This window comes from Durotheca rogersii (assembly GCF_024521655.1).
Source record: "Durotheca rogersii strain YMJ 92031201 chromosome Unknown GGS23scaffold_48, whole genome shotgun sequence".
NCBI classification, from domain to species: Eukaryota; Fungi; Ascomycota; class Sordariomycetes; order Xylariales; family Xylariaceae; genus Durotheca; species Durotheca rogersii.
Genome location: NW_026251279.1, coordinates 109,592 through 124,213, shown reverse-complemented (window position 1 = coordinate 124,213; position 14,622 = coordinate 109,592). Strand labels below are relative to the sequence as shown.

Below are 14,622 nucleotides of genomic sequence, written 5' to 3'. Positions count from 1 at the left end.
CCTGGCTAAGGTACTACGTTATGAAGGTATGCGATGTCAGGTCAGGCCAGGTACCCGACCTAAGTAGGGGATGCCGCGGTTGTCTTGATGTACGCAACGGAAGGGCCAAAGACCCTGTTCCTGTTCGAGTTCGGATCTCTAGGCCGTTGCTGAAAAGGGCAGATGGGGCAGAAGCATGGAAAGGAGGGGGGGCAGTGAGTTGGCAGCTGGTACCAGGTGCTGATCAGGGGATAAGTACCTAGGTAACTTAGGGCAGCCAGATACTCGATTCTCTGATGTACCTGAACATGGGAGAGGTAGGTAGGTACCTACACATATATCTTCCTGTTCTGCTCCCTTCTTTTCTCTCTCCATTTCCCCCCCTCCCTCTGCTGTGTTTCGTCAACCAATCAACCTCTGACCAGATCCGGCTCCCCTCCCGCTTGACTTACCACATACCTACCTGTAAGTACCCGGTACCTTTGCTGCAGCACGCGATCAGGTACATTAGGTACCTATTATTAGCTTACCTACCTAAGGCAAGTACTGACCAATCTATGTACTCATGTGAATCGTGTCTCTTTCGTTAAATTCCTTCGCCTGCCTCCTTTGCTCTGGATAACTCGCTGCAATTTCGCCCGTTGCTTTCCTATAGGTGCAGGATTTCGTCGCTGTTTTGCGGTCGCGTCGACTGATACCTGGGATCGGGACCTGGTCCGGACCTAGGTTACAGGAGTGGCCTTTCTTCGGGAAGACGGGAAACGCTCTGATCGGATTTACGTGCTATTCATTCAGGACGGTGATGAGGAAGCAGAGCCGGATGCTCGAGCCGTGGCCCTCGGTATCCTGAGAATCGAGGCTGACACGCAAGAGCGGAGGGACGCGAGTAACGACGCATACAGAGCCAGGAAATTAGAAGCCAGAAGGATTTCTAGTGACTCGCAACCTAGCTGACCAGGGCCCTAAGTTGAGAAAATCCAGCCATCCCGATTCGGAGTCGAAAGGATTCTGCAATGCACTATCGGGAAGCCAGACCCCCTGTGATCGACTGTCAACCCATGCCTATGTGACCGTTTCATGTGCCTGAAACCCAGCCCATCAGTATGGAGACGGAGATGAGGTGAGAACTTGCAGACGTGGCTATCGCATGGGTCCCGAATGCGCCTGAAAAGTGCACCAAAAAAAGAATTCGGCGATACTAGTCTCGAAGAAACGGCCCAGCGAGGCCGGGAGAAGCGGGGGCAGGGAGAAGGAAAAGAAAGCTGTTCCACTCGCGCAGAATAAGTTGCGAACAGGCGGAACTATCCAGGGCCGTTATATCGTACCCGAGGCGGCTGTTACCATCTCAATCCCAAGATCTAGGTCGTCTGATTCAGATGATCGGACGACAAGGCTTGTCCGTGAACCGAGTCGGCATCCTTCCCATATGGCTGTGCATAGGTACTATACATGTGTACGGCATGTGGCGTCTCGATATGTGTCTACATACGCGTTGCGTACGCAGCCCATATACACGATAGCCTCTGACCTAGCGATCAACATGAGACTGTTTCCTGACCTGCGGCACTAACAATATCAGCAACTTCACGACGTCGTTTAAGAGCAACGAGAGGCGGACTTCCCCGGCGAGGTCCTAAAAACAACTGAGACGTTGAGTCCCTGTTGCGCAAACCCCCTCTCTCATCCCTGGTCCCTGGGGAGTTGGGGGAAAACGTGTGTGAGTATGCTCCAGGCTTCTTCAATTAGTACCCACAGACAGTCGGGAACTTCACCGTCGAGACTCCGCCCCGCGGTCGCTCGAGTTTAGAGAAGGTTGCACTCGCTTCTCGGGAGTCTTCGCCAGATGGCAGCTCAGGGTCGGCAATGCGCTCCCGAAAAGAAGACGGGAAAAGTAGGTGCTACGCCGAACGACGCGGATAAGTCTACCACATCTGATGCGTTTGCATCGCTTCGGCGGACTGGACCGTCCTGGGCCGCGGCTAACGAGCCGGCCAGATCCAGTCTTCCAGGTCTGTCTGTCCCAGCGGCGCGCACCATATGATACTCACAGTCGCGGAATCCAAGTGGCATTAGCCCCCTTCCTGCGGCCTACTTGCCTGTCCTGTTGACGACGACCCGTACCGTCGGATACCTCAGTCAGAATCGATCGGCAACGCATAGCACTCCCGTCGACGTTTAGCCTGCCCTGCCCACGTGTCTAGCCGGCCCTCCTCGCTCTTAGCCACTGTGTAAGCGACAACGAAGAGTGTTCAGATACATATTTCCAGCCTCTTCCTTGTCTGCCGTCCTTGCGCGGCTAAGCTTAGGGAGCTGACGAGAGATTCGTCCAATCCATCCTGACCGACCCATTCTTCCCTATTTCCTGAACCAAATCAGTTGCGCAAGCTGCAGGCCGCTATCAAGCCTGGCTCCGGTCACAACCCCTCCTCTTTTTGTTGTTAAGGGGGGGATCCGCACAAGAGCAGATGAGCGTCTATATCGTTTGTATCGTACAAGATTTAGCGATGCAGGTCAGGCCCCGAATGCATGTGCGATATAACGTAACTCGCATTTAGATACCACCCTCCTCTCCATGCGGCGCCCCCTACAGATGACCGGCGCTTAAAGGTGACCATCCCGCCGAACTGGACCACGCCCACGAGCTCAAGCACCATCGGCTCGTACGCGAAGCCAGCGAATCAGATCCTGTCCTCGCCACAAGCACTCACGTTGCACCGGACGGTAATAAGTTTCTATTGTAGGTATCCTACGTGGCTCCATTGACCAGGGCACATTCGCGTCCTCCACCTCCTATTCGATATCACTCACCTCTCGTGCGGCTGGTGGACGGCATTCCCCAATTAGTCGCCACTCTCTCGAACCGCTTCTCACACACGAAGGGCCGCGTTCGCAGATACCGGTCCGAGTTCAAAGTCCTTCCAGCGAACGGGAGCCAGAGTCGGGGGATCGCGGGGAGTCAAATCGAGCCCTATGCCGCCCAGCCGCAGGTCCACGTGCTTGATCCAAACATCTACCATTCCTCAGACGGGTCTATAGGACCTAAGAACTAGCCGGATAGGCGACAGGCGATGTCGTGCTCCCAAGGCCATGTGCAGGTACTTCTCGGGCAGTAACGGCACCATAGCCGCAGGTACGCCGCAATGGAACGGCGCGCAGTCCGAAGGCGGCCCGGCTGTGCGTTCGGAAATAGCCTCACAGCGCGTATCCGACATGTGACGCACAGGGCCAGGGATGTGTTCCTACGTCTTTGGGTACCTGTCACACTGGTGTGGTCAAAGCAGAACACTCCGCGCCGGTGGTCGACACGGCGATAGCGAATATGAGGTTCTCACGAGCCCCCGAGACGTCGCTCGACCACGTCATGTTGTGTCGCGGCGCGGCTGATCGATCGTCTGTCTAGGGCAGGGTATTTAACCACGAGAATCTGAGCTTAGAAACACAACATAGGCACAAGAGTCTCTTTACACAACTTTGCAACCATCTGTATTATGAGCATGTTTACCCATTGTAGACTCACTGAACGTCCTAGCTAATAAGCACCACCAAAGCCACGTTCTAGGTAACATATACCTACTAAATACGTACCGATTCTAAAATAAGTAATCCATGCATGCCCCAATACCATCCACATCACACAGCCTTACATCCATCACCAGGAGCTATCGTGAGCTCTCAATCTTAAGACTTAGTTTTCTTAATTCATATTTTCATTACCCTCTCGCCTTTCCTCTCGCCCCCTCCCTTTTAGTCGTTGATGATCCGAGAAGAGATGCTCTTGGTCATAACACAGGCACGGCTAGCCAAGCTCGAACGGCATATAGACATCTTCAAAGACTACATTTGACTCCGGGACTTGGGGGCCGATAACAAGTGCCCACTGGAGTTTGGGGCGGCATGTAGGCGTAAGTAAGTATGGGAATGCATATGTTGTAACCTCCAAGAAGTTGTCGACAAGTTAGCCTGCAGTGGGAAGCTAGGCTCCAGGCGGCCTCTTTCAAAGGCGTGCGTGCCCCTTCGAGAAGAGACGAATGTAGCTGCAATCATTTTGGACTGGATGCTTCGAACATGCCGAAGCGTTTTAAAGCCTAAACGGGCGTTCTATGGGATATGATGGTACACACGGCAAAGGTATCTCGTGTTTGTCTAGATCATCTACTACTTATGCTATGTAGTAGCAGAGACTATAAGGCCAAGACGACTCCGCCGAGCTCTGGGCGCTCTTCCAACTACAGCGAGGGCGTAAATCTTTGACACGATGCCCACAATACTATCAGAGTTGACGGATAGGGGAGTAGTGCCTTCAATTGGTGTAGAAAAGCAGGGTGATAAAGCACGCTCGTACGAAACTCGGGGCACAGAATGAGTGGATGAGCCTAAATAATAGGTACCGCCTCCTCTCCCTCCCTAATTCACGGGAGAACCCCCTTCGCCCCTTTTCGTATAATAATCATCGTCGCCACCTGCGATCTATCGACTCTATGCTTCCCGATAGGCTATCCGCCGCCTGAAAGAACACACCTAAAGGGGGCACTTCTGGGTAACTTCTTCTACGCCTGCCTTGAAAACTCGATTACATATATATAAGAAGAGAAGGTCGGGAGCCGATGCGATCGTCCGTTTCTCTCAGTTTAAATGGATAGAAACATTTCTACCTATGGAGAGGGCAGGTCCCGTCGAATCTTCCCCCCCCGCCCCCCCCGCCACCCATCACCGCTTCGAAGCCCAAGACACCTCCACGAACAAAAATGAAGAAGTCATAATGCAAACCTATCCCGAGACAAGGGCGTAAATTACCGGCACCCTCTACTGCCAAATTAAAGAGCCAAGAACATCATCAAGCCCCTCTAGGGGTTGAAGGGCGAGCTGGTTGCTACCCCTGAATCCAACTTGCTCTTGGATGGTAATACAACGTCCTGTTCCAACATCTTCCATACGTGACAGAAGCGACATCTAGTCTAAGAAGGTATTATAATAGTAATTACCTATACGAAGTGAGAAGATAACATCCAGGAAGCTCCAAGCTTTGCATCCTCGATACGTTAGGATACTGGTATCTCATCTCTAGCTGCACGCGTCCGGGCGATCCATCCACCGTAATGGGTCCATATCACATCAGACGCAACTCGAACAAGGCGCTGGTTGTTTTACTGCGGAAGCCCGAACTGAAGACACCCGCATCCGCTCTCGGTCATGTCCATCTATAGGTACAGGTCGCGATGTCCTAGCGTACGGGATCGCGGAGATCAGTAGGTTACTTAATGAAGGATAGGTTTGATTCCTAACAGCGCTACTTGGTAGTCTTCGTTATTTAGCCCATCTCGCGGGGTGTGGCATAAATTATCGACCACGCCACCTTTCTACTGATGTGAGGTAGTCTTCACGCCTGAACACCGATGCAAGGAGCTCGACGGGCCTCATAGTGAGACAGAGTCTAAGTCTAACCTGTGAGGGTTTCGGAGCCGGGATGTTAATGGAAGGGCTGATTAACTTCACAGCAACTGAATCCCCCCCCGGGAAACTATGTGCTAACATGTTTAGCTTGAACGAGGCTACCGTTTTCACGGTCTCACGCTGACCGCCATCCACAATTAGCTGGCCCTTCGGCCATCCCCCGGGGTTAACTTTGAAGCATATGGAGGAAGGATAGCCCCCAAAGTCGGGCCACGACCTTTATCTTTCTACTGAATTCAAGACGGTAAAGAAGTTCTCATATGGGGTGGGAGAGAGTAGGCATATAACTCCTCTATTGGCATAGTAATCTGCCTGGTTGAGTCGGATTCTCGACGTCTCTCCTTACGGCATCCCATCATCAAGGCAATCATGTATCAAATATCCAACAGCGTGGGTCTATCGCGTGCGTCGGCGTAGGTCGAGCCCGGGAGCACGAATCAAAGCCCGATTTGAGCCGGCTACGTGGATGCGTATCTGCGAGCTGGGGTCCACTATCAGAAACGAGTCTCTCCTTGTCCTTGGGATGTAAGGCTGGTTGTCATCCTTGTCTTCCCCGGATTTAGGAGACGCGGTTGAGCTGCGAAGCTTACATCATGCAAGTGCAGGCATGTCGCTCGAAACCCGTGCGCAATACTACTATGCATGTAGCACTCTAGAGGTATGCCGTAGAGGACATGCAAGGCTGGGATTCCTGTAGGAAAACCCTAGCTAGGCAGACGCTGTCTTGGGGCGTAGCCCGAAGCTATCGTCGGCTAGGCAGCGAAGTTCCAACGCGACCCCGTTCGATGCCCGAGTCCGCGGCTCTCGACCTCTGGATCGTGTTCCTTACATCGTGTCACCCACGTATGTATCCGACCTGCCGAAATAGAGGAACAGACGGACGCCTCGGCCAAGTCGTGGGTGAACCAGTATCCATCGTAACCGTTCAGACCGTAGGTACCGTGTGATATGGCTGAGCGCTCTGAAGGCGAACATATGCCATCATGTTGAGTTCAGAGACCAATGGCCTGCGTTGACCATAGTGTCCTTCCTTTAAGACACGACGGAGATGTTGATACACCGTCGTGGGAGCAAGCCATTGGTTGGGGCCTCCCTCTCCGTCTCGTACCGGTCAACAGGGGAATAGTGTACGTTGGCACGCTCTCCACGTGCCAGCGGGTTTGAAATCTCATTACGGCCGCCTACGGCAGAAGGTTGTGTTCTAGACTGACGGTGTTGTCCGCGAGATTCGGTAAGACGCAGGAGCATTGCCTAGGACCATTCCTCCCGCCCGTACGGGTTGGGCCTTTGGTAAGCTAGAATGAGACAATATCTACCAGAACGAGCGTCGGCTCGGAGTCCGAGGGCCGCTCTCTTCTCGGCCATTTCTTTTTCATGTGGCGTATTAGTTGGACGCTGGATGGCGCGTATCCCCCCGCTTTCCCATCCTACAAGCCCTGCTTGACGTGGCCGAACGAAATGATGGGGAGGTTGGAGTTGAGTGAAGATGCGGGTTGGAAATCATGAGGCGTCGTGCCGCGGGTCGCTATTAGGTAGGTAGTACCTACATCGCAGCAGATCTAGGATTGGCCTCTAGCCTTGTATGCCCTAGAATTGTACGAGGGGTTTAAAAACGGCATTACCTCTTTTCGCCGGCTTCATTTCCGCGCAGGCAATTAGTGAGAAAGAAAATGGCGAAGCCCGGCGCACTGGGTTCGGATACTCGGTTGAACACGTCGTAGAGGAATCGTCCGCGGTAGTGAAGGAGTTGGTAATACGTCTTGCTCCGGCTTCTACCGACACCATTGAGGTAGGCATTTTCATCCTTTCCAGCACTGAATCAACCTATAGGGAAGGTAAGTTGCCGGCGCGCCGAGGGCGAAGCTCCCGGTGTGTCAATGGAGTCGAATTGATATGACGTGAGATCGCTCGGTCGAGTACGTCGTGGGTATCTCCTTTTCCAACGGTGGCATACAAGGGCGCGTCGCCAAGAACGTCATGGGCTAGAAAGATAAACATATTTCCCCATTCGACAAGCACATTGCATGGAGCGTGAAAGGGAGGATGGTGATCAACGCAGGGTTTGTGCGCTTTGGTGAGGTTCCCAGGATGGAGGCGCCGGGGTCTCGTGTACGTAGAGATTAATCAAAGACACCCTAGATTCAGCCCTAAACCCGTTTGAAGGCGTAACGCGGAACATGGGGTCGACCCGTCGGCTTGACCTCACTGGTGTGATCGGCGGGTTGTCGCTTTTTCTTACATCCCGGGCTGGCCTTCGCTTGCGAAACTAGGACTTCGTGGGATGCCTTAGGGGGGCACGCAACCCGGCAGGTCGATCTGGAATATGCTAACCATCTTACGGGCTGATCATTCTGCTGGGAAGGTCATGCGCTCAGCAGCGTCGGGAGCCCTTCATTTGGAATTTCTCCGTCTCTCTCCACCCGAGAGCGAAGCCGCCGCAGTCGGGTATGGCTCGTCGGTATCGAAGAGAGAAGCTGGGTACGGCCAACCGTGGGTGTAAGTGACCGACGCGAGCGAGGGGGAGGCCCTGCATAAGAGTTCATGGCACATAATAAAACATGGTTCTGCATAGGCAGGACTAATTTAGAGGAGGTCAATATCGTTTGCCAATATAACAACATTTCGCATAAATAATTTCGTCCGGACAGTGGTGCGAAGGTGGCTGAGCCTTACCCTGACTCCTGAAAACCGGACAATTCTCTTCACAAGCCAGCAGCCCGCGACGCTAATCATTCCGTCGGCTATGCCGAAGCCACTACTCGCAGAGACCGAGGGATTTTTTTTCAACCCGAAAAAAAAATCTTTCAAGTATATACAGCATACGAAGATAGTAAAGGAAATAAGGAAAACGACGAGGGGGAGGGGGTTTTTCCACTCAAATGGAGGGGAGGGGGGGGAGGGAGGGGTGCTAGGAAACAAAGGTCTCTAGACAGACCCAGATAACATGCAGGGGAATACCCAGCGACGGACATGGAGTTCGGAAAAATAGAATAAGGAGATCGTAAAGTCGTAACTAAAGCAACACTATCCTCCAGGCACACCTCGGTCGTTCGCGAAACCAGGTATATCCTTTCCTTTTCAAAACACAGCCATCCGTGTACAGAGAAAGAGAGGAAGGGTATGCCGAAACACTTCAACATAAGTCCAAATTATCAGCTAGGAATATTGCCAAGATGCATCCATCTCTAGGCGCCAGTTCAAGGGGAAAAACAAGAATAAGCTGTGATGTTCAGCCACTCGCCCTAAAAAAAATCCACGCAGGCTCCTCCGGAGCCACCGCTCGTGCCTCAGTCTGTCATAGCAATGTTAGGATTTGCAGAGCTGCCTCCTTGTCCGCAAGGGACGGAAAAAAAAAAAAAAAGGAGAAGGATTCTTGCCCACGACCCGGCAAGTACGTTTGAAATATGCGTGTATCCGTTTATCGACGATGTTCGGGTGGTACGTTTTCGCCGTAAAACCCTCCCTGGCTCCCAGACGCCAGGCAGGCGAGGCAGACGCCTCCACCGTAGACGCGGGTATGCCGCTTCCAGCCCGCGCCCGAGTCGTCCACAACCGAAATGATCTCGCCCTGGACGTCGATCTCCCTAGATTCCAGTGACTCATGTGGCGCGAGGGGCAAGATCGGGCTCGACGAAGGGAACGAGCTGGGCGAGAAGGATGCCCCGTCATGCTCCGAGGCTGAGTGAGCCAACCCCAGGGGAAGCACTCTCGTGTAAGACCTCCTCCTCGGGACGGAAGAGGACTCCTGGCCGTGGGGCAGCGCAGTCGAGGTCGATTCAGACGAGGGTGACAGCGTGTAGTCCGGGTTCGGCTGGTGAAAGAAGCTCGTGTCCAGGTCACTCAGCCCCATGTTAGATGCCGCAAAGCTTAGCCGGCGATCCTGAAATGGGAACACTCCTGTCGACAGAGTAGGCGGTGTTAGCGGCGGCGGCAGCAGAGGGCCGGGCTTGAGGATCAGTAGCGTGCCTGTGTCTGAGCTTAGAGGAGGAGCTGTCTCGTCCTGAACAGACCCTCTGTCTTCTTGCTGCCGGGACCCGTCCTCGATATGCTCCTGTCTCCCATCGCTCGGATCTTGGTCTGCCCCCAGCCGGGCGATTCCCGACTCCTGATGGCTGGACATGATCTGGTTCTGGTTGCTGATTCCACTTGACTTCTCTGAGGTCCAGAGTCTCTGGAGAGTAGTCCCGCCAGGATCTCCCTTGCCCAGGGCAGAGCGAGGGAGTGCTTTATATCTTCTCCTCCTGGTCTCCAACACGAACCGCAACACACCGAGACATATGAGTCCAAGAGAGATGAGGCCAATATTGAGTAAGAGCCGCAGCTGCCCCCCTGGTACGGGGCTTAGGGCGACGTTACCATGGGTCCGTTGCCGAGGGAGATTGACCGCGGGCATGCTTGCTGATTAGGGAAACTAATAATGCGATGTGCCTCCTGTGCCCTCTAGCTTCGGGCCTTCGCCGATGTAGCTTGTACTAGTAAACAGAAGCTTCGAGGGGGGAGGCCGGCCTGTCGATCGGGACAGCCTAAGGACTGAACAAGGATTCCCGCTGAGTAAAGCGGGATTGGACACGATGCTGAGAAACCATCCAATATGCGCGCAGGCATGAAGTGGCCCACCGGGCACGCAGGTAAAGGAAACGGATGCGTATGCGTATGCGTACGCGTATGGCCTTGTTGACCTGGTCAACGAGAGATAGATGCAGTCGCGGTCGTTCGGTCCACGGGCCAGCAAGCTTCCACCAACAAGGCTTTGTTGGCAGCTTATCAGTTTGGGGTCCGATGTGAAAGGGGAGGGGGGACAGGGAAAGGTAAATGGCTCGCGTCTACAAGAAGCAGGTAGAGGAGCCGGTTGAGGGATGGATTTGATAGTTAATAAAGCTTACACCGCGAGGGAATCAAGCTCTTGTGGACCATCTATACGACTGCTCCGGAGACGAAGGAGAGGGGCCGGGCGAATTCGAGTAGTATTTGAAGATGACAAAGAGACTTCGAAGACGGGAAGAGAGGAAAATTTTATAGAGAGAGCACCGGGAGCAAGCATCATATCAACGGGAGACCCGTCATCAGGGCACCGACCCGACTATGACAGGGGACGTGGACTACATTATCTGCTATACGGAGGAAGTATAACGAGGGCAAACAGATCTGGGGAGGGTGTGAACGTAAGTGGAGAGAAAGTGGATATGAAATAAAGTAGCTACTTTCCTTTTCGAGGCTCGTCGTACTCGTCAGTCAGCCTCAAATTCAAGATATAGATGCCCAGCGACTTGCCTCTTCCAACTCGATGTGTCAGGAGTAAGGGCTGTCATTGGGCGGGCAGGCGCGGACCGCATGAGGACGTCCATCGTGGGCCTGGCTGTCTGTATAGCAAGGTGGCCCTGACTGATATACTGACGGGGTATACTGGGTAGCGGAACTCCGACTGATCGGGAGGAGGACGAAGGAACGCGGTTAGGTACCCAAGTCAGTGCTCAACACAGACACAGACATACACACATACACACACACCACGTGTGCGCGCGCATACACTACCTATTCGTACATACGTAGCACATGTTGGTTCTTCTTCATAGGCCAAGCCCTTTTTCTTCTTCCGTGGCCAAGCTAGACGGCAACGAGGCGATTCATCGTGCGTACGTAACTGGTCGGGAGGGGGGGGGGGGGGGGGGGGGGGGGAAGGGGGAAAACCCACAGTCCCGCATCTACAACTTGGCCGCGGATAATGCATGGTAGACGTAGGTAATTCCCAAATACACAAAATCACGCTGTCAGCTTGGCCTCTGTGTCGGGATCTGTCCGGCGACTTCGGTCAACAGGGTTTGAGAAGACGAGGTGAGAACATCCCGGTGCACCCCTGGGATGAGGTGTGAAGAAAGGGAAAAATAAAAGGCTATGTAAGTGATGTGGGACGCAGGAAACCAACTGGCACATAAACATGCGCACGCCTTTGGGGCCGTTGCTCCTGGGAATCAGACAAACCAAGATAGAGATCCTGGTCGATTTTCAGCCCAATAAGAACCAGGTCTGTCCGGACTATATGTGTCGTGTGTGGAGTGTCGTGGACCAGTTAGAGGCTTTGGGAAATCGTCGTGCACGTCTGGAAGAGGTGTGTAAGTGCTAGGAGGAGGACACTGAAGAACCGGGAGCGGAGGAGAAGCTGGTCGTTCCGACCCTGCTGTAGCGTTGGCGGCGCCTCTTGAGTACATACATACTTACATGCTCACACGCCTACCTATACAGGGTGACGCTGTCTTGTTAGCGTCAGCCAGTGCTCACGGATTGCTTGCGTCTTGCTAGATTAGGGAGCGAAGGGCGGGGGCAATGTTCTGATGGCCCTCACCAGACAGCAGCAGCATAGACATGCGTTTTGGTCGAGCCAGCTGAAGAGCGATCCAATGGAACGAACTAGTAGGGATGGTACTCGAGGTTGGTGCCATGGAAATGCACGGCATGTGAGCATAACAAGTTCCCCGTTCCCCATCTCTCGATCTCTTGAGTAAAACCGCCCCCGTTCTAGTGCCCAGGCTAGAAGCAGGTCGTGGATAGCTGACCTTCCGGCCTGCGTACCGAGACGTGGTGCACAGTACGTAGGCATGATCGACGATGAGACGCTTAGAGCGGGCAGTGCAAGCAACCCAAAGCGCCTTATTACTAAACTAGATGGCAATGGCGTCAGGCAGCGCGGCCAATCCGCTGAAAAGGGAAGCGAGAAGCCTGTCTAGCAAGTTGCCATACGCCGAAACAAAGGCGGGAGAGAGGAGAGCCCTGTGGCCCGGGACCCAGCGCGGAACGTGTCCCCTTACACGCCTAGGCCTTCTGATGGGCCTTTGCACCTGTCTGGGTTTATTGTGACGATAACTTCTAGAACAGGCTAGTCTAACCTACTCACCTATAGTAGAGCCGAGTCCTAGCGAGTGGACGGCGGGGGGTTCAGCTGGGCTGAGGTGAGCCCTACGGCCACCCTAGCGACTTGGATAACCTGGTAGTCGATCCCCCAGGGCCCTGGGGCGGGGAGGGGTGGTGTAGGGTGCGGACAGTATATGCGCACACCATACACACACGCACATATATATGTGCGTGTGTGCGTGTGTGTACATAGAGAAACACGCCTACATATGTAGGCAGGTATGTGACAGGTCACAGGTATAGCACATGTATAGGTAGGCATGTAGCAGCGATGACGATTGTGGTGATGATGGTGATGGTGGTGATGGTGGTGTTGGTGTTGGTGGCAGGACGTCAGTATCAGAACGACAAACATCAAGCATCGCGTCTGTCCCTTGTCTGAGCAAACTAACTGCCTGACGAGTGGGACGCACATGAAGAACACAGCCTGCGAGTCACTTCGAATAGCGGCTCGTAGCGTGCGTGATGGGTGGTGGGTGGTGGGTTGCCGGCTTTCGGTAGCCCTTTTTAGGGTACTTAACTGGCCAGGCTCCCTACCGGGTTCCCCCATTCCTGTACGTGGGCATGTGGATCGAGTTCGATGATAAAGCCGGTCCGGTAGCTAGCAAGGTCAACAGCACGCCTGCCGCCGAGCAGGGAAATCCCAGAGTATGGATTCGCGTACGAGACTCTCGATATACCTACCTACGACGTGTGGTAGCTTGGCCAGCATCGGCCGTGCCTCGCCGGGTCAGCGAGTAATAAGCAGCATGCGCGGTCATGCACTGTACGGACGTGCAAACCCGCCAAGGCATACGTAGGTCGCAGTGCTCCTCTCCCCTGTCATATTCACAAACTCCGTTGCCATTCGAAATGTGTGTGCTCCCGGCCGCCTCTTGCATGATGCTTTGGCAGGACTCATCGCGAACGATCCACGCTATCCTGGCACCCCGAGCGCGATATTGTACGTACTCGTCTGGGCGGATTTGTGCCGGGGGAGGGGAGTGGGCTTGTCGACGCGCCAGAGGCACAGAAGCTACTGCACGGACAGGCAAGGTTGGCGGCACAGCATGTATGTACATGTGTATGTACGATGTAAGTGCCGCTGGCGTTTGGAAAGATCTTGGTTACATCCGTAGGTGGCTGGTCTTTACGTCGATGGTGATGATGAGGGTGCCGATGCATGCGTGTACAGAGCGAATCCCGCATCTGTTCTATACGAAATCACCTACCCGCGGAGTCTAAAAGGGAGGGGGGAGGGGGGGGGGGCGGAAACAGGAGAGAGAGAGAGAGCTTACTAGAGGCATTGCGCATGGGTATTACTGGCTACGGGCAGATGGGGGCGGAAGCGTAACAAGATCGTGAAGGCGAGTAGGGCTAAGGTGGTAGGTCCTTGTCAGCGGCTCGAAGACAGGGGGTGGGTGTGGATGGCGGCGGGAAGAGGAAAAACTCGAGCAGGTCATTCAGCTCTACAGATCCCAGTCGACAACTCCTAATTCGTCAATTCTCGTCCGCCTCTCTTCGTCTCCTTTTTCTCCTCCCGTCAGTCTCTCTCGCGTCCACCCAGATCGACATCGCCTACGAGGCTCAAGCCTGCATCAATACAACCCCACACAACTCTATTCATCCGTCCTGTTGCCCTTCGTTCCTCACGAATCGTCCTTCTGCATTGGTTTAGTTCAATTTATGCATGTGGCTGTTGTCCCCTTCTTGCCCCCTCCCGTATCTCGTATGATAGGACGGTTCCTTGTTTTATAACGTGCCGGGAGTCCTAGTAATCGCCAGGATCTCCGTGTGTAGTCTCTCCAGAAGAGCCTCCCAACCTCTCTTTTCCTTGGGTAGTCAATCCCCGAAACTTATACCTATACAGTTCTCCCTCGTCTAGTCTGGCTGGAGAGCGGCGAATGAGCAGGCCAACTCACCTTGCCACTAAGCTCTGTATATCTAAGAGGCTTGCTAACTGAACCCTTGCCTACTCGTATCGGGCACGCATCCTTGGCTATCGTCGTAGAACGAGATCTCCGCTGATCTCTGCTGCATGGCTTTTTTTTTCTGCTTTCATGGTCACGCTGGTAGTGACCTTTTTTTTTTCTTCTTCCCGTTTTCTTACCCATGGTGGACTACACCGCCTCTCCCTATCGTGAACCCAATGGTGGGCCTAGAGGGCCATTCTTAGTTGCTTTTGCGATGGCGAAAGTTCCGGTCCAGATATGTCATCGCCGGGACGCGCAAGCCTAGATGATAGGCAATGGGCGGAGTCGACCCTGGAACCAAACACGAGTAAACAACCCCCCCCCCCCCCCCCCG

The 14,622-nt window shown here is 53.9% G+C and overlaps 1 protein-coding gene across 1 annotated transcript; it reads right to left on the bottom strand.

The window, feature by feature from the left end:
• Positions 1-8,709: 8,709 nt before the first annotated feature.
• On the bottom strand, positions 8,710-10,254 carry GGS23DRAFT_400828 (uncharacterized protein). The gene has a single exon (XM_051513582.1). It carries the CDS (start codon positions 9,821-9,823, stop codon positions 8,849-8,851), a length of 975 nt encoding a protein of 324 aa, XP_051367405.1. The 5' UTR covers positions 9,824-10,254; the 3' UTR covers positions 8,710-8,848.
• Positions 10,255-14,622: the final 4,368 nt, after the last annotated feature.

What these genes read in the sequence shown, in the direction of transcription:
- GGS23DRAFT_400828 (XM_051513582.1), bottom strand. Translation starts at nt 9,823, where the DNA reads ATGCCCGCGGTCAATCTCCCTCGGCAACGGACCCATGGTAACGTCGCC.